Here is a 23885-nt window from a genome sequence, read left to right on the forward strand (position 1 = left end):
ACACTCTGCACTTCACACATGATCAACATGTGCACGTTTGGACAAAGTAAAGCTGTTTCTGATATTTTCTTGTAAATCCAGTTGAAAGTGTTTGCTTCATTTTGCCTTACACACACATTGACAGACAACTTTATAACAAAAAGGCTGAGAAATGAGAGCCAGTTGCTTTTTTTCATTGCATAGACATGCACTGTTTCGATTTGACGCCTACTATATAAGACATGATTAAGAAGCAACAATGAGAAACAGAGCCAAAACACTTTGTAATATTCATGTTAGTTTATTATATTTGACTCAATAGTGGCTACATAAATCTCTGAGGAACAATACTGTAATTCTGAAATGAAGTCGTTTCCTGTAAAATCTCTGACATACAATATATACACATAGATTTCATATATACATTTATACCGGTATAAACACACTAGAAATGACCATAGATTTATGATTACTGGTGAATCTTTTATAGGTTAGATAACTAGACATAAATATTTTCTTTTCTCTGTTAACATAAATGGATTTAAAATGATATGACTTTCTCTGTCAACACATTTACAGTACTTTGTTTATATATATATATATATATATATATATATATATATATATATATATATATATATATATATATATATATATATATATATAAATACTTTTTGTAGTATAAAGTCCAAGGGAATAATAACAGGAATATATACTATATGGACAAAGGTTTGGAGACACCTGGCCATAAGATTCGTAATCTGCTTTTTGGGCATCTAATTCCACATCTAGTCCCCATTTGCTGTTAAAGTAAGCTCCACTCTTCTGAGAAGATGTTCCACTAGATTTTGTGTAGATTTGTGCTCATCATCAAGCACAAGGGGGTTAGTAAAGTCAGGTACTGATGTAGAGTGAGGATGTCTGGGGTGCAGTCAGTGTTCTGATTCAACCTGAAACGTGTTCAATATGGTGGAGGTCAGAGCTCTACTGAATGCCACTCAAGATCTTCCTCTCCAATCCATATATAGAATATCTTAATGGAGCTATATTTGTGCATTGTTATGCTGAAACAGGTTTGGGTCTCCTAGTTCTAGTTCAAAACTGAATGCTACCACCTCCAAAGACATCCTGTACAATTGCGTGCTTCCAACTTTGTGGAAACACTTTGGGGAAGAACCAAATGGGTGGCTGATGTCCCAATACTTTTGTCCTTATAGTGTATATAAGCTTATGCTAAAACTGTTTATAAGCAGGAAGGCTGTGTCTGTGCTGGTTAAACGTTACAAATTCTGGTGCTAGAAGTGCTGGTCTTTTTATTCAGTTCGATTGGATTTGTATATGGAGAGTTTTCTCATTTCATACACAGGTCTTTACTGCACAACGTGTTCTGTATAAGGAGGAAGAATCCTCAGGTTAATGTTCATGTACAGTATATTTAATTTGTTATACGTTACGCAATTCTTGACCGTCACTGCCTCCAGATAGGCCAATGGCGTTAAACCGATATTTGCTCTTAAAATATTTCACTACAATCAATGAGACTTTGGTCAGAGTGGAATAATTATTAACTGAGGCGGATTGCTGGTTTCCTTCTTCAGCATCGCATTCAGAGATTTCGTTCCTGCTAATAAAAAGGATAATCGATGTAAATAATCGCGGGAGAGACACTGGCCGACGTTTATCACTGGAGCTCGTAGTGATTTAAAAATACCCGTTTCTTGTCAGAAATTTTCACAAAATGAAAGGAAATAGCTTGAAGGAGTTTTTATTTTTCTACTCCCCCTTTGATGACTGTTGAGAAAAATAATTTTGGGTAGCGACAGGATATAGCTATTGTTCCTGATATTCAGGCTACACCTACAGTCCTGCACAAATATGAAGCTTTAACCAATCCAAACAACAAATCACTGGTCACGAATAATACAAGATAGCTTTTTTCTTCAATCGCGTAAAAACTTTAAGCCTTGTGGGTAAACTGTGGACACTTTAAATTTTTTTTTAAAGAGAAAGAAGACCCAATGTAGGGGTGTGCGATATGGACAAAAAATGTTTATCTCGATTTATTTATTTATTTTATCGATAATGATTAAAAACTACCGTGGACAAACAAAAATCTGTTATATCCGTTATATTCCGTGTGGTGCTCAGTTCATAGCAGTGACCGAGAGGAATCTTTTCCAATATGGTTTACATTTGTTTTTAACTTTAATGGAAATTTTTTACCTCAAAAAAGCAATTTTTTCCTCAAATTGTGCATCATCTTTTAAATCAAATTCCTACATTTGATCAGTCAGTTAGAAAAATAAGACAATTTGGCTGTTACCAAGCAAATGAAATCAGTATTTTATAATATTACAATTTAATATGAATATAATATAGATTTTATATTATATTTTAATAATTTTTAATACATTTTTGGAAGAAAAAAATGGCGATTTTTGTGTGATGCTGACTTGACTGGACAATATGAAATTTTAAAAACGCACACATTTTCTATAGTGATATCTTGAATTTTGTGACTGAATCATGCAGTGAAAGAACGCACTCTAAATGCATGTGCATGAGTCGAATCTACTAGAACACTCGGTAGGTGTGTTTTGTTTGGGTTTTGTGATATACTCGATGATGTCAAATCGCACATTGATAAAACAACAATTATGACGTTATCATAGACGATATATATCATACACCCCTAACCCGATGTTCATTTTACTTATTGCTGATTTAATTCAATGCTAATTTTATCTTTGCCGACAAGAATACTACAGAAATTAATTTTCCATTCGCTTTACTAAAACGAACAGGAGGTTTCGGTTCACATGTTCCATTCTTTTTCATTCTCTGACCAATGATTTGTTGTTAAGATCGTAAGAAGCGTCGTATTTTAGGCTTGGCCCCTTTTTTTTGCCAAGAAGTGCACATTATATCACCACTGATTTGGTGTTACCAAATGAATCATTCAGTTTCGGCTGCGAACGTTATGTCTATGCTGAGGGGGAAGTGGGGAGCAGCAAACACACACTTACACCCACACAGACGAATACACACCCACAGGATGATGAGAAGATGTACGAGATATCTCTGGATGTTTACTCCACAGCCTCATCCCACGTAATGTTCATTGGCTTGTATTAATCTAAGGTATTTATTTTATAATAAACTGTTATCTAGTGATTCAACATCGCATGAGTCGGTTATTTTAATGCAAAGCATTGTGAGTAACATTAGAAGCTTTCAGTGAGGAGTTCACTTTCAGCTAAATGAGTTCAAGTTGGTCAGAAAGCATTATAAAAAGGCCTGCGTGATATCCTGTAACAGACTGCTACCAAATATAAGTTAAAGTTCCCCTTTCAGAAAAAGTGGGCGAGTCTGTAAGGTTTTTTCACCACTCTCATTAAGCCAAACTGGTTAGAAAGTTACACGTCGTGAAAGATTCCACTGTTTCACAGTTTTACGGAGGTCTGTGGTTTTGTGCAGCAAGTGCCTATAAAGTGAACTAAAGCTCGGCAGAGATCCTCACGTGATCACCTGCTGTATGACCGAGTGTTCGTGAGGACACGACTGCTTGCCACAATGCAGCCTCTTCAAGAGTCGCTGGAGCTTGTGGGCGAAGTTTTTGTTCATCTTGCGGTACATGAGCGGCATGGCGAAGCTGCTGGAGAAGGCAAGCAGCTGTGAAAAGCCTTTCAGAAAAGTGAAGGTGCCTGCGGTTTGCATCCGGGGCACATCGACCACCGTCAGCAGCAGGAGCGTGGTGTAGTAAGGTGTCCAGAGCATAAACTGCACTCCCACACATGCCAGGAGCAGCCGGTGGATAGAAGGATCCATCCGTCCCGAGTCCTGGTCCAAGGGCGTGGCCTCCTTGCGAATGCGCAGGATGAGGCAGAGGGCGTAGAGGACGGCGGCGGCTGGCACGGCGTACCCGATGAGGGTCATGATGGCGTCGGCCGCCTCTTTGTTCTGGATCTTGGAGCACTCGAGAATCTTAGCCGACACGTGGTTGCACACATAGAAGAGCAGCGAGGAGAAGCTGGTAAGCACTGCACCGCCCCAGATAAAGCCGCACACGTGTTTGGTGTTGTAAACGCTGGACATGTAGGTGCGTGGCAGTGCCCGCTCAATGTAGTAGTCCAGGCTGAGCAATGCTGTTGAGTACATGATAACCAGGGAGGAGATGTTGAACAGGATGAGCAGGGTCACGTAGACCTCGTCATTATGATTCCAAGCGGGCCAGCGGGTGAAATCTGGGCCTAGCAGCTCGATCAGAGCCACCAGGTTCAACACGAGGCCAGCGATAGCCATGTTCACAAAATAGACGTCCGGCATCGTCATGGACATCTTGTTGGACAGGTTTACTGCCACCAACAGGGCGTTGTAGCACAGCCCCACGGGGAAGCACACAATGAGGTAAAAGAGGGAGAAGATGGACAGAGCGAGGCCCAAATCCCAGCAAACAGCCAGGTCTGCGCTGCCTTCGGTCTCATTATAAACCATGCAGCTCCACATCGCGAGGACGCCGCTGTGTTCCGCTCCGGCTCACAGGATCGACTGCGGGAGAAATCACAATGTCATGACATCACATAGTAACTCTACGTCACTTAACAGAATTGTGCGAAAATTATACGTTTCCTCGGCGGCTTTAACTCACATGATCACTTTCACTTCGAAAAGTGGTAAAGAAGTGGTAAAAATCTCAGACTCAAGTTTACATGTCCACATTAACACCATAAATACCATAATTTCCGGACTATTAAGGGCACCCAAATATATGCCGCACCCACTGAATTTGACAAAGATTTTTATTTTGAACATAAATAAGCCGCACCTGTCTATAAGCCGCAGGTGTCTACACTGAAACTAATGAACTTTACACAGGCTTTAATGAAAGACAGTGTCTGTTACACGGCTTGTATCTAAACAGAAGCCTACCAGAAAGTCATTGTTCACTGTCTTCCTCCTCCTTTACAACAATTTCTCTTTTTCATTTATCATCAGTCCTGCGTTTAAAAATCACCATCAGTGAAGCTTTTTTCCCGATGCTGTGCAGCTCAGAACACAGGTAAAGGGTGTTTTTTCATGCCCGGTTGTTTTCAGTGTGACGAATGATTCACATTTCCTGTAGACAGTCCGAGTGAGCGGCAGGTCAAACGTCAGAGGAACATCATCCATATTTATGATGTGGTGCGGCCCGATTCAGTGGGAGCACATCTGATTTAATATAAAGAGTTTTATTGGTTTACCTGAACCCGTTCAGCAATTTCATTGACCTGATGTTATGGGGCTCAGTGTCAGTGGCCTGAAGTTTGTGAAACCGGGAAAACCCAGGAAAATAAAAATTAGCTGCTACAATACTCAACACAATGTTGTGCACCAGACCACTAGAGGGTGACCCCAAATAGCAGTAAAAGATAATAAAAAGATTGGATGCTTTGATGTGAGGAGCCTGACTACCGATCTCGCAGTCAAGTCAGACTAGAGGTTGACTGATATTTAGAAATCACTTCAGCCAGTGGGCGATTATGTTGCTCTTGTCGGGCGGGTTTAGTTGTTTATCGGCTGATTCTGCACGTCGAATCAGCGGCTGAGCTCGTCGGCGAGAAAGAGAAATCCGATTGGCTAATTAGCTCAGCGAATGACCACAGGGGAAAAAAAGGAACCACGCTTGTTGTCATTCTTGCTCTTGTCTTTGCAACTTAGCACCAGGTTAAAAAAAACTGATTTTGTTAGTAATGATCGCGGCAGATGTAAATGCTGCTTGCTTTATATATTTACAATTGTAGCACTTCAGGTTTCCTAGTTTGGATGCCGAATACAGACTACTGCCACCTGCTGGTATGGGAGTGTTTATGTTCTCTCATGCAAAGCAGAACATACACGCAATAAGGTTTGGTGTGTTAAATGCGCCTGCTCAATAAACCGACCTAATTTGCAGCACAATTGGCCGAAGCGGATTAAAAAAAATGCCACAAATTGACCTTGAGGCAAGACGTGACAATTCTGATTTGACTATGTAAATCCTTTGTCAGGGACACCTCTACCGACTACACAACCTTCTTACCAATCTTCAATTGCAGCAGTCAGCTATTCAGTATGCAGAGGACGAGGAAACATCAAGTTGCGTCTACTTCCATAAAAGTGGCATTAGCAGCGGTGTTCACATTGCTGACATCTCTTGGATGTGTCACCTTTAATTGTGTTGTTCTAAACCCCCTGGCTAAAGAATCGCCATGCTTCAGACTTGTACTCTCTTTCTCCCCCCTCTCCCTCTCTCTCTCTTTCTGCACTACCAGGCAGAAGGTTAGGGGGATTTATGGGGTGAAATATGATGCATCACAGTGGGAGTCAGTGAGTGGGTTTCAGAGGTTAGCGTTCATGAAAAGGTCATACAAGTGGCCTGGCCACAGACTAACTACACTACTGATACAACCTGCACACTTGTAGCCTCCTCATAATACAATTATATTATTATATTATGATCTATCACGGTGGTAGGTCGGCGCTCAAGGCTTCAGATAGATTTCAAAGCTCGGCACTGCCAGACTCCATAACGCTCAGTGTGACTGCGCTTGTCATATAAATGAATTAATGTCCATGAGTATCAGTTTGATTTGTAATCTATCTGAGCTGTTCATATGAAAATAAAACAATGCGTCACTCGAAAAAACCCGTCCGTCAGAGTTGAACCATATCTTGAAATATAACGATAATCGTTTACATGGTCTGCAGAATCATCTGGCCTTATTCATCCTTCAATAATGGCTGCTTAAGGTGGTCACAATGCACACTCGCTCTGAACTACTCTATTCTCCTAATTGTATGAGCGTTCTGAATGCTGAGGAAAGTTCTACATACCGGAAACGCGATTTGTGGTGCGCATGTGCGTAAATGCTTTTATTTTATTGCCAAAATCCCTTCCTGTCATCGCCAAGGTTTTTACAACAGTCTAGCGATATGGATTCTTTAGTGGTTTATGGCCAGCTTTAAAATTTTCTCTTGAAAGGAGAAAATCCTGATAATTCCGCATATTAAAGGAGTGAATGACTGAAGGATGGATTAGAGACATTTTGTGTACCGTTACGACGCTATTTGGAAGTAATTGTAACTGTTAAACAAAAGACAGTGAAGCAACTGATGTGAAATGTTCAGACCCAGTAATGTTTTTCCCATGAGCTTGTGTGGGACGAGTGGAAAAGGTAAGATCACGAAGAGGTGAAACACCACAACGCCGATACTGCTTTCGACTGACCTCCAAATAAAAAAAGGCAAAACTGTCATTTTTTACTTCGATGTGTTCCAGTTATAAAGTCTAAAGCAAAAAAAAAAAGCTAGCTAACTGTAATGACTGACGCTGATTTTTCTTCTCAAAACAGCAGAGTCAGCGTTGTAGCTTGAACAAAAGAATGTTTATGCTGATTCTTCTAAAGCTAATACTTAAGGCATCAACAGAAAAACTCATTTAAAGAGAACAATTGCCACTTTGTGAGCAACCATGTTAATTTGACGTCACTTGCTAAACACAGGGTTACGTAGACTGTCCTCAGTTAAAAGGTAGCGAGATTTTTTTCCTAACTGGAGGTCAGCGAATACCAGTTATGAACTTTTGTTGAAATCAGCAATAACCAGGTTGCTGTATTCGTGATCTAAACTGTAAACTGTATTCTAAAGGGAAAGTATTAACACGCACAAATTTGAATGAATGGTTCAGAATGAAGGGTTCAGTCTGGGGCAGTTGACCGTTCCTTTTCTTAGACTATGTTTACTGTTAAAGAAATCTAATTTTGGGGTGTTCACACCCTTAAAACAAAGAAATATGCGTTCTATTTTTATATTTAAACAAACTCTAGGTTAGTAAGCATTTGTTAGCCAGGGCTGTTTATGACTCCAGGACAGACTCGTTGTAGAAAAAAATACTTTTCTGCTATTAGGTTGCATAACCCCATTTAAAAAAAGTACTCTAGGAAACTCTGGCTTCATGACAAACACCACCGCACAACCGATACACACTGCCTCCGCCTGCCCCTGAGCTACGAGCCTCTCGCTCCTCACACCTCTGAGCCTGCATGCACAGAGACACCGCCAACTTTTTTATAACTGATCTCACATGGTGGCCTCACTGAGCAATATCCCTGCATGTAATAAACAACCCTGACTGAGTCAGAGTTCCTGTTACACTGTTGGTGGTTACCTGCTCCCAGAGTTTCAGAGAAAAGTGAACAATGGAGGAATGAAGGAACAAGAGAGGGGAGAAAAACAGAGGTGAAGAGAGGACATTAGAAGAGAAGTGGAGAGAGGGGTGGAGAAAAGAAAAGGAGAAGACGGGAGAGGAGAATAAAAAGGAGAAAAGAGGAGAGAGGAAAGGAGAATAGAAAAGGAAAAGAGAAGAGTGGAAAGGAGAATAGAAAAGGAAAAGAGAAGAGGATGAGAGAAGAGAAAAGGAGGAAAGATTAGAGGGGTATGCTTTTTATTCACATGAAAGATTCTTTCATTTTTTTTTGTTTTTTTAGAGGAGAAGAAAGAAGGAGAAAAGAGGAGAGAAGTGGACTGGAAAGGAGAGGAAGAAAAAAAGAGGAGATGAGAGGAAGAGAGGAAAGGGAAGAGAAGCAAGAACAGAGCAGAAACAGAAAGCGCGGAAAAGAGGAGAGGAAAGAAGGTGAGAGGAGAAAAGAGGAGAAAAGAGGAAATGGAAAGAAAGGAAAGGAGGAGAGAAGGGGAGCAGGAAAGACGAGTATAGAATTACCTCAGGGAAGGTCTAATGCTTCCCCCTGACCACAGTGCAGGTATAAACACTGGGCTTTGTTTACTGGTAAATTGAGAATTTTTAGCTGGGAATCATGTTGATTTCGACTTTAGTGTTACGAAGTGTTACAGTGTTTACAGTTTATGCGATGAGCAGCCATGTTTATTTTAATGTCACTCGCAGGAACTTGCAGCCAAAAAGAGTTCACAAGGAGGAATGTTCTTTTTTTTCCTCATTGGAGGTTAAGATTTACTACCCCTGGTCAAACGCAGTAAGTTTGACTTAAAAGTCACCATATGCATTAGGAGTTCTTCCGAGTTCCTTCTCTGTTCTCTGTGAACTCTGGCATGGCTGCTCACTGTGGGTACAGTATATCTGCTTTTATCTGACTTTATAACAGTAATGACTCTGGATTCGTTTAGATCCTGGCACTTGGCTGAATTTATATGACTTACCACAATATTCAGTGTCCTGAGAAGAACACGATTGAGTTCTCATTAACGACAGGCAAATACTTAATCACTAAGCTACACACTGATCTCTTTATTATTGCTGTGTTGCAATTTTGCTTACTACAGAAGAACACGACTCGTAGCCCCTCAGGCTTGTAACTGTAAAAGCACTAGTAAAGTACCTCTCATAGAGGCAACCTTGTTCTTTACACTGTGCTTGTCAAATGTAATAAATGATTATAATACATTATTACAACATGCAAACGGGCGCTTCTCATAACTCTTCTGTGTTCCAAGGTGGTGGAATGAACTTCTCCTAGATGTCCAAACAGCCGAGTCTCCAAACGACGGGTGAAGACCTACCTGAACACTCTGAAACACTTTACTGGCGCTTATCTTCCTGTTTGTTTTATGTATTTATCTAAATGTAAAAGGGAATTCGTGTTAACGCTACACCACACACTCCAGATATATCGGTCTGTAGCGCATGTAAACCGGCCCCACTTGTTTCCTGCTCCACTGCATCTTTTCTGGCCGATTTCTTCAGCGTTACAAACACTTCGCTTTGAGAAGCATTCCAGAGCCGCTGGCTCACATGAGGGAGCACGATTAAAGAGCCGGATTCCAGAGTACAACTGTGGTAAGCGCTGCCCTGCCTCATTAGCTGCACCCCCTTGATGGGGGGGAGGGGGGGGTCATCTTGGCACGCTTCTGCCGACTAACATTGACGAGCTGTTGGAGTGAGGCTGAGTGAGTACGATGGGAGGTGAGTGATAAGGCAGCTCCATGCCTCGTCAGATCCCCACTGGAATGTACAGCGTGGTCATGTGACTGCGGCTTTGAATCATTGTATAGAGGACTATTAAACTGTACAATGTATGTTGGGAAACCCTTCACAAAGCAAACATCGAGTCTGACCAATAATTTCATATCATGATTGATATCAAACGTAGAAAAATACTCCCTCTGTCTACTACCCATAATACACTAGACAGGCAAAAGTTTGTGGACACCTGACCGTAAGATCTGTGAATAATTTCTAAACATCCCACATTTAGTTCTCATTATTATAAGCTCTACTTTACTGGGAAGATGTTTCAATCGATTTTTGGAGTGTGACCATTGAGATCTTAGCCACAAGGATGTTAATGAAGTCAGGTGTTAATGTAGGGTGAGGAGGGTGCAGTCAGCGTTCCAATTCATCAAGATGATCAATACATTTAAGGTCAGCGATTTAACGAGCTTCCTCTCCAATCGATATAAACCAAATCTTCATCTTCAGCTTTGTGCACCGGGTTACTGTCATGCTTCACGTTCAAGCCTCGAAATTTGTGGTAACCGCATACGCCTGGAAACGTCAGTTGTTCCAATACTTTTGCCCATATAGTGTATTATAATTATTAGGCGCATATTTTCACCTACTCATTTGATCAGTTTCTGTCACAAATGTTTTCATCTTTGATTCCAAAGTATTCGAACTAACGATTAGCTGCCCAGTGACTAGAATTTTTTTTATTCCATGTGGTGGTGGGAGCTCAGTGGTTAAAGCATTGGACTTTGAATCGAAGGTCACAGGTTTAAATCCCACCCCCACCGAGCTGCCAATGCTGGGCCCTTGAGCAAGGCCCTTAACCCTCCCTGCTCAGTTGTGAGTCGCTCTGAATACGGGCCATAAACATTATTCAACTCCTATAATCAGAAATAAAGTATAACACTGTAATAGTTGTAGATTCTGTATAAAAACACACTCCATTGTTTTAGATTCAACCATTACGCGATAAATGTCTGCGCTAAACTAAACAACGTTTTCAAGCAGATGTATGAATTTCATAGACTTTTTTTTTTTCACAATCGCTATAAATCGTATCAAAAGTCATATGTGCTCCTGATGTTAAATCTGAAACCAGCTACAGATTTCCGTCTTAATATTCCCAACAGTACATAATGTCCAGTACAGAACATTCCAGTACATAATAATAGACATATTCGTTTTGTTGTCAGTAAAAGCAGGCATTCACCAGAGTTCCTTTACATTTCACACTGCGATCTGATGACTTTTCACTGTTATGTCATGAACTTTCAGTGCTTCAGGTGTACAAATAAAGCCTTATAGTAAAAAAAAAACAATGTCCGAATCAGTGAATAAGTATAAAAGACGCGCTCTGACCTAAAAATGACTTTTAATTGAAAAGAAATTCATGTTCATCAGCTACATTAATACCTTTTTTATGTGCTAACGGGTTTCAATGTTCTCAACTTTGAGTACAAGCGCATTCCTTCAGCCTGAAGCTGGTTTGGTCCGAACAGAAAAATCATTCTCGGTGTTCTAAAAGATATGCAAACGATATGCATATCGATATTAGATGTGAAAACAACGACATCACTTCATCACCTGGGTTTAAAACTACAACAGGAAATTGAAAGATGCACCAATATTGCATGCAAAATGAAGTCTACAATGTTTAAAGAACATTTATATATATATATATATATATATATATATATATATATATATATATATATATATATATATATATATATATATAATCATTTTATATATAAAAAGTACAAATGAATTCTTACGTCACTGAATCTTGGACTCAAAAAGTGTTTATCCAAGATCTAATCACCACTAAGAAAGAAAAGAGTGTATAAGTGCTTGTTTGTTGGGGTGTGTGTGTGTGTGTGTGTGTGTGTGTGTGTGTGTGTGTATGAGTGTGTGTTTGTTGACGCCACTACACACTATGGTCTTCTTGACTGCTGGTAATTAACATGTTATAATCACTGCACTGTTGCCCAAAAGGAAGTCATTATGATGATACAATAATTGGATACTCGGTTATTTCATTAGTGCATGTAAACACCATGAGCACCTGTCAGGAGGACAGAACTATAATCCAGACTCAGATTAACACGTGAAAACAATGTTGACTCTCAATCACTTAGGTCTTCTTTTTAGCTGCAAATGTTTATGTTCAATGGCTCATATGACACTCAAACACCCCCCAACTCTTTCTTTGTTTTTCTCAAAACACACACACACACACACACACACACACACACAAAACTCAATACACATTCTACAGATGACCTTTAATTACCCCAAACTGGGATTATATGTATCTCTAATTGCCGATACTGTAAAGTGCAACATGCACGCGAGATCAGGGAAACTTTTAACGCCTTTAAACACAACACACACACACACACACACACACCAAAAATTCTTTAATAAAACTCCTTAAGCCTTAATTGTCGTAAAAACAGAATTCAATGTTCCTCTAATTGCCTGCACTATTAAACTTTTAAAGCCTTGCCATATATACACACACACACACACACACACACCAGAGGATACTCACCACAACACGACTGATTTCTTGCATCTATGGAGGCATCGGGTCCTGCTTTACTTTCACTGACATTTCTCCTCTTCTAACTCTTACGCACACAAGCGCGCGCGCTCGCACGCGCACACAAACACAAACTCCCGTATTACGAAATCCGATGCCCCGAAAACTTCTCGTGGATAAACGCGGATCCGAGCACGAGGACGCCCGTGAATATGCGTGTGTTTTGCAGTAAATCAGGTCACACACGGGAGTAGTTTCGGGGCTTTTTTCCCCCTCCTGCACGTAGCAAATCCGGTAACAGGGGGGTAAGACGCGCGAGAGTTTTACTACGAGCTTGTGCTGTACGGTGTGTACACACGTGACCCTCCCCCTACTCTCTCTCTCTCTCTCTCTCTCTCTCTCTCTGGCTCTCTCTCGCTCTTTCTCTCTGTCTCGCGCGCTCCCGTTTGCAATCTATCATCGCGCGCGCACAAGCACACAGAGTAGTTGAGTCTTTTTTTTTTTTTTTTTTATCTTGATAACCCCGCCTCTTTTGGGTCCTCTCGTCCAATAAGCGCGCGTCAGGAGCCAAAGGAGGCGGGGTGATAAAAACCCTCAGAAGTGGACGAAAAACACCGCGATCCTACTTCCTTATCCCGACTGAGGGATGGGAATTCCGGCTCCTCTGAGTGACTTCCAGCTCCCTCAGTCCCTCATCTCACCATTCAATCATCAATAAACATACATCAGGTCTCTTAGTCTTAATGCTTTGGAATGATTTGTTTTTTACTCATTGCCCCCTCCCATGGACTTCTCCAGCTCCAGCCTCTCCCCAAAACCCCTTCCAGTTGTTCAACTAAAGTTATTAACAGTTATAAACAGTTATAAAGTGTAATAATAAGTTACAAAGTTATAGTGTTTTAAGAAGTTATAAAGGTTTTTGAAATGTATGAAAATCATAAAGTTATAACGTGTTATAAGGCGTTACAAAGAGTTATAAATAGTTGTAAAGAGTTATAAACGGTAATAGAAGTTATAAAAAGTTATTAAGGGTTATGAAACTTTATAACGCATTATAAAGTGTTATAAAGATTTATAAATGGTTATTGAGCTATACACAGTTATAAAGGTTTATTAAATTTATGAAGGCATTATAAAGAGCTATAAACATTATAAAGTGTTATAAATAGTTGTAAAGAGTTATAAACGGTTATAGAGTTATAAAATATTTTTAAGCATCTTGAAGTGTTATAAAGTGTTATAAAGTGTTATAAATAGTTGAAAAGCATTGTAAAGAGTTATAAAGAGTTAAAAAGAGTTTTTAAACAAACACTTATAAAGAGTTATAAACAGTTATGAAAAGTTATAGTTGTAAACTTATAAAGAGTTATAAATAATTAGATATTTAGATCAGTTCATTAAATTTATTTGAGGAGTGGTGTTCCAAGAGTGCCTGTATGTAGTATACAATATCAAAGAATATAACTCTTAACTTTAAATATTAAAAAAGGAGCAAATTTAATTTGAGAAAGGACGGCAGAACATATCGGAATGGCAAGGATTAGCTAGAGAATTTACTCTGCAGGCTTAGGTTTACAGACAAGTCAAAGCTGTGTCAGTGTTCTATATATCCGGCTGTCTTGCTCATGTGATATGGCTTAACTTGCATGAGCAAAGACCATCATTACATCACTTTCAACTGTATTCAGACCTTCAACTGCTTCAAAGCCAAGTCTTTCAACATGCAAATAAAAGGGGTGCTGGGGGCATATCTATAAAATGGCTGATAGAGAGGCAAATCAAAGAGGCATCAACAATAAAAAATATGTAGAAAATAATTTCTGCATGATTAGATTATTTGTGCAAGAAAGAAATGAAAAAAAAATAATAATTTTAATTGTTTAACAAAACCCTTAGTACTTCTTCAGGAGCAACATCAGATTATGGGCTGCTTTGCAATGCAGTTATTGTAAAACTCTTTCATACAATATTATACATATTATACACAGCAGGTCGGTCACAGAGTGGGCATCTGTTTCAGATTGATTAAATTTACATTTTGCCCAAATGTGTGGTGTGTGTTTACCTGCATTGTTTGCGTTATTGTACCTTACCATGACCATTTCATTTTGAGAAATTGTACAGATGTCCTCAGTGGTTTAACTATAATGTAAAAACATAAAATTATATAATATAAAGCTTTTACTTTATATTTCATCAAGTCATTCCAAAGTTCAAAATGGTGCCTGGATCCGTTAAAGTTTTATAATTGAATCAAACACAGAGGAAGAATGATCATTGTTCTTACCAATACTGTAGCAGGAACTGAAATAAACATATGCCAGTGATCTTCACAGTAAACCTAACTGTGCAACCCCTTTTTCTAAAAAAACAAATCTGTTTTTAAGCAAGTCCTGTTGATATAATATATTAAAGAGGATGTGGGAAAGCAACTCAAGCCAGTATCCTGTTTTCCAGAACAGGCTGGTGGGAACATTGAAACTGTGCCTGTAAATACATTAAACACTGAACGTAGGCCATGTAGTAAAATATCCCTGAGGCTTTTCCATGACAACACGGTCCATGTCAAAAGAACAGTAAATAATTAATGGATATGGATTAATATGGATTTATATTATTACTACATTAAATCAATTGACAAATATTTTAGCAGTTTCATGCAAATGTATTTTTACCTGCTCTCTTTTAAATGCACATAGAAGTATTAATGTTTTTTAAATACACAAGGATATACCTGGTGTGATTTAAACACACCTTTGTGTCGAACCAAAGGGCTTCAACACAACAGACTTAATTTGATGTAACACACTAAAGCTGAGCCCTTTTAAATCCAGTCACGGCCAACTTTACCTAGTAATCCTGCCAACTAATTACAGGGCACAGCGGTAGTATAAGGCAGGAGTGAAGACTCAGGGAAGGCTCACAAAGAAACACTGTACCCTCAGAACTCCTTCATAAAATGGCACTAGTATTTACTGCCTTACACTTAATACAATTGTGCTCTACTCAAAGACATTTTTGCCCCCTGTATGGTAACTACAGTTGCCTAAACCACTTTAAGATAAATCAAGGTGTGTGTGTGTGTGTGTGTGTGTGTGTGTGTGTGTGTGTGTGTGTCATTACACTGTCATGTTGAAACATTAGTGTCAAACTCAGAATGAAACTGTGAGCTATATTTCCATAGAGAACCCCAACCGAAGCACTGATGCAATATATTTTCATTTGAAACAATTTACAACTTGCTCAGAACTTAGTAGGAGTCAAATCAGAGTTAAATCTGTTACAGCATGCTTTAAGATGAATTTGTAGCAGGGGCATTCATATCAGTGCAAGCATATATATATATATATATATATATATATATATATATATATATATATATATATATATATATATATATATATATATATATATATATAAAGCAATAAAGCAAACCACATGCTGCAGTTGAACAGAAACAGCCAAAACATAGATTTTGTATTGTTTGTTTAGTCTACTAAAGATACATTTGTCTGGCATGACTTGCAGCGGCTGTGTCTTGAAGGTGAGATGAGATTCACAGAAAGGAACAGAGCACACCCATGAGCAACCCAATACACCCTCACATCACCCTCACAACACCTTTATGTAATATATAATATGTAATATAGCCATTTCGACTCTATGAAGTGGCAAAACTACAAAAGGAAATTTACAGCATTACAGAGTATTGCTCCTGAAATGGCATTAAGCAGTGTATCCATTGTCTTCTGTGGCTATTCTACATACTGTACTTACATCACTCACATTGTGTAACTTTGGCATATATTTCCAGTAAACATAGCTAAAAACATACTGTATGAATTTACGGATATTGCATTTGTATTGATGGCCATTTATGGAAATCTCATGCATCTGTTCCTGTTTATGCTGTATTGCCCTTAAACCATATATGGTCATGATGATATTATCTGGCTTAAGATAGTGACAGTAAATTGGCTGATGAAAAGTCTGCAGCTTTATCTATGTTGGAATCTGAGAAGTAAACATGTGGGTTTGAGGCTGGCTCAAGAATGGGCCCGTATGACAGGATGAAGACTGTTATGCTCTGAATATGAGCATGAATAAGAAGCTTTTTAAGAGTTTTGACTGTTAAGAAAATAATATCCCCCATGGCTCATTTAGCATTTTCCAGCAGAATGACACCATTTTTATTAATCAATATATCTCAGAAGGGATGGCGATGAAAGGGCGATGTCTTTGGTGAAGCATAACATTTTGCTTTTCTTTTAATGTTGCTAGATTTTTGCAGGTGGTTTTTTCAACAATAGTATTGCAGGCCAAACTATTCTTTAATTCAAACAGAATGAGGTTTAGATTAATTAATTTACCGACTTTATGGAACACCTTGTTGATGTAGTTGGCAACCTATTTCCTCTAATGCTCAGAGTCTCTAATTTTCCTTGCGGTCGGATAGAAATAAAAAGAAAGGACTGAGAGAGATTAACAAGGGGTCTGTCAACTGAAGCACTGTTCACCCTGTTTGCCTTCCACTAAAATCAAAAGATGACACAATGCCATATGGCTGAACCATTGCAAGTCATTACTGTCCACTTGTGAAAGTTCCCACTCATTCTCTATAGGCACTGATGCCAATCAAACTAGCACTGAAAGACAGATGTCTGATGAACTCTGTGACAGTAAGAGCTGTCTGAGAGGATTTGTCTTGCTTCTAAGACTTTAAAAGCTATTAAGGAAAAAAAAAACTCCCATACAACAGCCTTGAGTTTTTTTTTTTGTTGTTTTGTTTTCAGGCATACAGGTACTTCCTAAGGAAGCAAGATCAGACATGGCCCAGGCTTTTTGATGCTCTCTGCAGGTCTTCCTGTTTAAGAGAGTGAAATAGCATGCTTGCTGCTTGTAGTGAAGAACTGGAAAGATCACACAATGAGTAAACTTCAAACACTTTTACAGACAGCATCTGATTTGTAATAAGCTGTAGTTTCTAGCAGCAAACAGAAGTAGATTACTGTTTATGGGTGTCTAAAGAGGCCAGTCTTTGTATCTTGTGATGAGTTACTTGTGCCACGGCACTGATTAGACCTATAGGCAGAAACTGCAAACTTGGATTTCATGTGTATAAGTATACAAACACCTCTATTACTTGTTACAGAATTAGCATTAGCAGACAAGCACCCATTTATCCCCACCCTGGCATTGTCACACCTCAGAGATACTACTAATGCAATAATTACAATAAACTGTTTATTGATATTTTGGAAGCCATAATTATTATTCTGGTATTCTGCATAAAAAAAGCTGTATATATGTTTAACATATAGAATGAAAAAGCTATTACAATTCGAAGGAAACGAAACTGTATTGTAAAACATGTTGATATTCATTAGCATCCTGTTGATTCTGCTGATGTACATCTCTAGACATTGTTACGAGCAATGCTGATGTGCCTGTCTGACTGAGCCGTTGAAACCCTCATGACACAGAGGCTAAACATATTCCATTTCCGTCTGTTAGGGTGGCAGCAGCCATCAGTAGGACAGTGATTCATTTGCTTTCTGAAAGATGGGTGTAATTCTGTAAAAGCCTGCATAATCAAAATAAATGGTTTACTTGTTGTCAATACAAAAGGCTTTTGGAAGCTGGGTGGATAAAAAAAACCCCTAGGATTTGTCACTATTACTGTCAGTGTCATTACAACATTACAATTTGCCAATTTGTAGCAAATGTTTTGCCACAATACACAAATGAGGAGTACAGGGCACTGATTTGCAATATAGAGCCAGTTTGTCCTAATCCTCTACTCAAAACAAATCACCCTCTGTCTGTCTCTGATGCTTCAAATAAATTTGTGTAAATACATTATTAGCATTTGTGCCGTATCCTTGTCACTGTCCTGCCCCAGAGATATGTACCTGACCCTCCACTGTTGATTGTATACCTGCACATGTGAGTAATGGGCTTCATGTTTTGATATTCTGTACTTTTTACTCCACTATGGCTTTTTACTCCATGATGTTTTTGAAAATCATGATATTCCTTATGAATACATAAACTGGGTTAAATGAAAACTTGTAGTGAGACCACAGGCATTACCTTATGGTTTTAGTGAGAGTGAATGAGGAGTAGTGTTTTTCTCCTTGTGTGATTATACTATAGAAAAACTATAGAAATTATTTTTCCTTATAAAAAGACATCAATAAAAGGCATGCAGGAGAATGCAACAATCTTAATGCAGATATATATATATATATATATATATATATATATATATATATATATATATATATATACACACATCTTACTCAGAAGCAGACCATTCCGTGTTTTTAGGTTTTAGGTTGGATGTTAAAAGAAAAAAATAAGGACAGGTTTGAGAAAGTATAGCTAACTATATATAAAAATACAGACAGTTCATGTAGGCTGTAGCTGTATTTGTGGCATTGGCATGTGTCCTGGGTAACCCTCTTCCATATGTAGCCAGTGAAGTGTGCTGTTTTTATCAGCTAGCTAGTCGATTTCATTCCATGGATATACATCAATGAATGTTAGGAGAAGCAAATGAGCCATTTAAAAAGTTTATGCATCTGCATTTCTAGGAAGAACTACCACTGTAATGCAAGTAAAATACTGCTGCTGCATCCATTTAGCACTGCAGATCTGCATATTCTCAGCTTCTTCTCTAGAGCCAGTAATGAACCAGGCATCGTCTCTACTTTCCATATATTCACACCCTTACTGCTTTGGTATCCACCATATATGACACACCAGATGGTAACAAACACAATCTGACACAATATTATGAGTGTAAAGCTGACATATTTTTATTCATCTCTTTATAATTATGCATTTCTGTGTTTATATTTTGTTACATATCCCAGTACTGGAATTTAACAGTTTACTCTGACACTTTAATAGCAATCTGTGGCAGTAGAAAGCATATTCATCAACACTATGACTGCTGCTGCTAACAACCACTGATATTTAGCTATTCTTCCATATACATCAGTGGCAGGCAGTCAGGGGCAGCAAAACCTTCTCTGCTGGCCTATACACTATCAGAAGCACTGACCTACATTTACAACCTAAATTCTAATATTTGTTCCATGAAATTGTATTAATTTATTCCCAACAGTTTATTCTCTTCATTTCATAGTGTTCCTCTTGGCTGCATTACTTCCATTAATGTCTCAGATATACTTAAAAATCAATTTTCAAGAAAAGCTAGACACCATGAGAAGAGGTCTGCCAACCCCAAAGCTAGCTAGCTTGTCTCTGCCTGGGAAAGGGTTTGTTCTCCACTCTAAGACCAGTGAATACGAGCGGTACCACTGGTTTACAGCCTCTAAGGAGCGATGCACATTATGAGTCTGCATCTCTGGTGAGTAGGTTGTATTTTATTTAAATGTTTAATGTTTTTGTCATGTTATTAGACAAATATTGATTTTGAGCTGCTCCAGATGAGTTGTGGTTGTAGTGTAGAGGTTTGAAGTTGTCCTAACTGGGTTTCTTGCTAAAATGGTATTGACTCCCATATGTGAAATGCCTCTCTCTCTGTAATACCACGCATTGTTATATTGCGTTTTTGTATAGTATTGATGGTTTCTATAATTGCGACGTGATAGTGGTGGTATTAAGGGGATTAATTCGGGTAAATCCCCACTGATGGCCCAGGTACCAAATGATAGATCTTGTTAGTCATCCCAGATGGAAATGATGATGATGATGATGATGATGATGATGCTTTCTTATTATTATTCCAAATAGAAAGTCACAACTAAATTATTATTATTATATATTATATTATATATTATATTATATTATTATTATTATTATTATTATATGTGTAAAAAAGTAAACAACATTTCAAGTTTGGTTTATTGCACTCTTTTAATAGGAGATCATTTAAATTATATTCAAGATATTTTAACTTGTTAAAATGTCATCATTTCAGTGTATGTGCACACTCACTATTTTAAAAAACTTTCAATCCCTTTTACTACATGGGCACTGTTCCACTCTTCCAAACACAATACAAGTGTGTGTCATGCTACTTGGCTCTTGGTTGCAAAGAGACATTCCTTATGAAAGTGAAGCAGGCTGAAACCTCTGTGGCATGCATGGCCAAACTCTGATCCATGAATTGGGGATGTCTTTAATTTGGCTGATTGCTGGATGTGACGGTTGCTCTCTGAACTCTGTATGTGCCGATTGCAAACCTGACAAATTTGTCATGTCACAGGGCCATTCTATCACAATTTCCAGCAGACACTGCGGCCTCCAAACACGGGAACCATAGATTTCTTGTACCATTTAATTGACTTGATTTAATACTTTTTGATTCTTGATTCTAGTCTGTTTGCCATTTCCTTGCTTTTGGATTTTGACTTTGCTTTTAGATTTAGATTTGTTAACCAATGTGTTTTTTAAATAGATGTGTTATTACTGATCTCCACTGCACCATTTAATTCCATTTCAGAATAACAGGAGGTGGTGACGAATTTGTCCAAAAAATAACATCCTGCTTTTTTAGAGCTTTTTTTGGACACAAATTCCTCGTTCCCCATTGTTGGGACTGGTCACTGTTTTTACTCTTCCTGTTAAACATAAGCCCTGCCCATGCATTAGATAGGCATCACTGAGCCCCATTGTTCTACTTCTAGGCTGCTGAGGCAACAATTGGCAGTGTGTCCCTTACCATATAATCATTATAACACATCAACCATTATCACAGCTCTAGATAAACCTGGATTAAGCTGGCACTCATTTGCAGCTTTTGTGAGTGCCAGGTTGGTTTCTACTGTAACCAGCTCATTTATAATCCAGTTAGGAATTTAAAGGCTTTCGTCATGTGAGGTGGAAAGTTTGGTGTTATAGATAATTCTTGCTGAATACATGCACAAAACCTCTAAACCACTGAAGAATATTAACAGTGAAAACTCAAAATAAAATACAGGATGCTTTACATCTCTTACAGTTTTTCTCAGCCGCTTTGGAGCGTTTCTCAGATCACAAATGAAATTCTTAAAACTCCTTGTTCAACCTCAATGTCATTTAGTCACTTGTGCACATTATTATTTTGATCATTATTGCTTTGATCAAACTGCGAATGCTTTTGTACATTCATTTAATCGATTGTGTACAAGTGTCTGCTGCTTCCTACATTATCAGGTGTTTATTTCATGTTGATCAACATATTAATTCATAAGTAATTAAATGCAAAATGATTAAACCAGTTGTCATCTGTCATGTTTAAATTCCTATAAATATTTTTGGGTAAATGTTTCTTGAATTGATGCATTGTGCAGATGAATCTTGAATTCCACTAATAAAGGCGAGTGAACGGCATTGGATCAACCAATGATCAACTAGTTCTCTAAAACAGGTCAAAGGTCAATCTTGTGAAACTTCAATTGGCAACAGAGCAAAACACAGAATTACAATTTCTGAAAATGGATGAACAACCAAGAAACAAACAGACACTAATAAAGTAAAGTAAAAGTGTGAATCCTGTCCGGTATCTTCTAATCGATATAAATCAAATATGCAATCAAATAAATACATTTGTGCTGCTGAAATTCATAAATGCTAAACAGAAGAAATTCACCTTTGTGCATTTTTAGTCACTGTGATCCAAACCGTAGTTTATATCAAGAAATACTGAAACTGTGCACCGTCATACTGACAACATGACTAACCATTTGATCTTGTTTGTGAACAATGACAAAGGGACTTTTCATTCTGAAGCAACTGAGATGTTCATTGACACAAATATTTACTTTTGAGAGATGAACTAAGTATTTTGAGAAAAGTACAGGCTTTTGCAAGAAATCCAATGTATTGTGATGTTTGTACACATTGTTTTGAGAAATGCACTTACTGGTTTGCAAATATTAAGGATGATTCGAGAAATGCTCCAAAGCAACTGAGAAAAACTGTAAAACGAGTCTCATAATTTTTTATGCTATCTTTACTCTGAGCTTATTAAAAAGAAAAGAAGAACTAAAAGAAACCACGATACCGTACATATTATTTATGAATTAAGGAATTAAATCATCATGGTTTCCTTGTACCTCCAGGTTTGGTGTTTTGAATCCGATGCTTCGTGGGTTTCCTCTGGGTATTCTAGTTTCCTCCTCCATTCCAAATACATCTGGTGTTCCTTGATTGTAATTTCCAACTTGTCCATAGTATACGAAAGTGTGTAATCGTACCCTGATGATTTGCCATCCCATCCAAAGTGTTCCCTTTGCCTTGTTCCTCAAGCTCCCTTGGATAGTTTCCAGACTCCTCACTGACCCTGCGTAGAATAAGCAGTACAGAAAATGGATAGATGCATGGCTCATGTTACAGATTGAGACACAAATCTCCAGATGAATGCCCCTGGAACCTCAGGTGTCCTCCATTTATTTAAAGCTTATTATGTAGGAGTGTAGACATATTTTATTACAGGTGCCTCCAATAAACAAACGCATGTCTCAGATGTTTCACAGACATCAGATTTGAAGAAAGTTGTCTAACTAGTAGCCTATTAAACAATGTTCACACAACACAAATTATGGAGTAAAATATTTTCATTTCAGAGTATAAACACTTTAAAATGTAAGTGACTTTAAAAAAATTAAATAAAATAGCAAAGTTGCAAATTTCATTGTTATTTCTTGATATCTTCTACAAAGCAGCACTGTCTCAAAAAAATCACATTTTATGTTGCCATTTTTATTATTTTTTTTTATGTTTTTATTAATCATGTAAGTGTTATTAAATACAAAAACCAACCCTTAACTCCTCAAGACTTGATGCTGCGAAACATTGTGAAACTGATCACAATGAGTGGAGAATGGTGATGGGCTTGAAGAAGAAAGCCAAAGAAACCCAAAGAATCACAAAATCAACTATCACATGTCACCTACATAGCAGAGAGAAGTGTCTGGAAAGATTGCAAGAAATAAGCTTTTATTTCTAAAACCAGTCCACAACATGTAATGCTCAAACTTTACCAATGTATCATTAGAACTACAATGGGAGTCATATGTTGTGGTCAGAAATGGGAAGATGGGGTCTACATGCAAGGAAAATCATTAACATTCACTGCAGTAGTTCAGAATGAATGAATGATGTTATGGAGCTCTTATGAAGATTGATGGCAGCAATTTTTTTGTTTTTGTTTGACCTAGTCATAGAGTTTTTCTCCTCAACATAAAATAAAACTAAAACCACACATCTATCTCATCACAAATGGATTTTAGAATACAAGAAAAACAGTATGGGTCATTTTAGGGCCTGGGTTTTTTTAATTAGGAATTACAGTCAAACCTACTGTATGTATGCTAATGTATAATTTTTTAACCTGAATACAGCTTTGAA

The 23885-nt window shown here is 38.0% G+C and overlaps 1 protein-coding gene across 2 annotated transcripts; it reads right to left on the reverse strand.

The window, feature by feature from the left end:
• Window positions 1-257: 257 nt before the first annotated feature.
• Window positions 258-14643, reverse strand: gpr146 (G protein-coupled receptor 146). 2 transcript variants are annotated; one of them, XM_046835238.1, is made up of 2 exons: window positions 14587-14643; window positions 258-4527 (listed from the first exon to the last, which is right to left on the reverse strand). In XM_046835238.1, exon 2 carries the CDS (start codon window positions 4483-4485, stop codon window positions 3496-3498), a length of 990 nt encoding a protein of 329 aa, XP_046691194.1. In that variant the 5' UTR covers window positions 4486-4527; window positions 14587-14643; the 3' UTR covers window positions 258-3495. The 2 variants fall into 2 exon arrangements, with proteins under 2 accessions (XP_046691194.1, XP_046691193.1); XM_046835237.1 differs by lacking the exon at window positions 14587-14643 and adding an exon at window positions 12531-13004.
• Window positions 14644-23885: the final 9242 nt, after the last annotated feature.

This window comes from Silurus meridionalis, chromosome 22 (assembly GCF_014805685.1).
Source record: "Silurus meridionalis isolate SWU-2019-XX chromosome 22, ASM1480568v1, whole genome shotgun sequence".
NCBI lineage: Eukaryota > Metazoa > Chordata > Actinopteri > Siluriformes > Siluridae > Silurus > Silurus meridionalis.

Coding starts and splice junctions, on each gene's coding strand:
- gpr146 (XM_046835238.1), bottom strand. CDS start 4,485: ATGTGGAGCTGCATGGTTTATAATGAGACCGAAGGCAGCGCAGACCTG.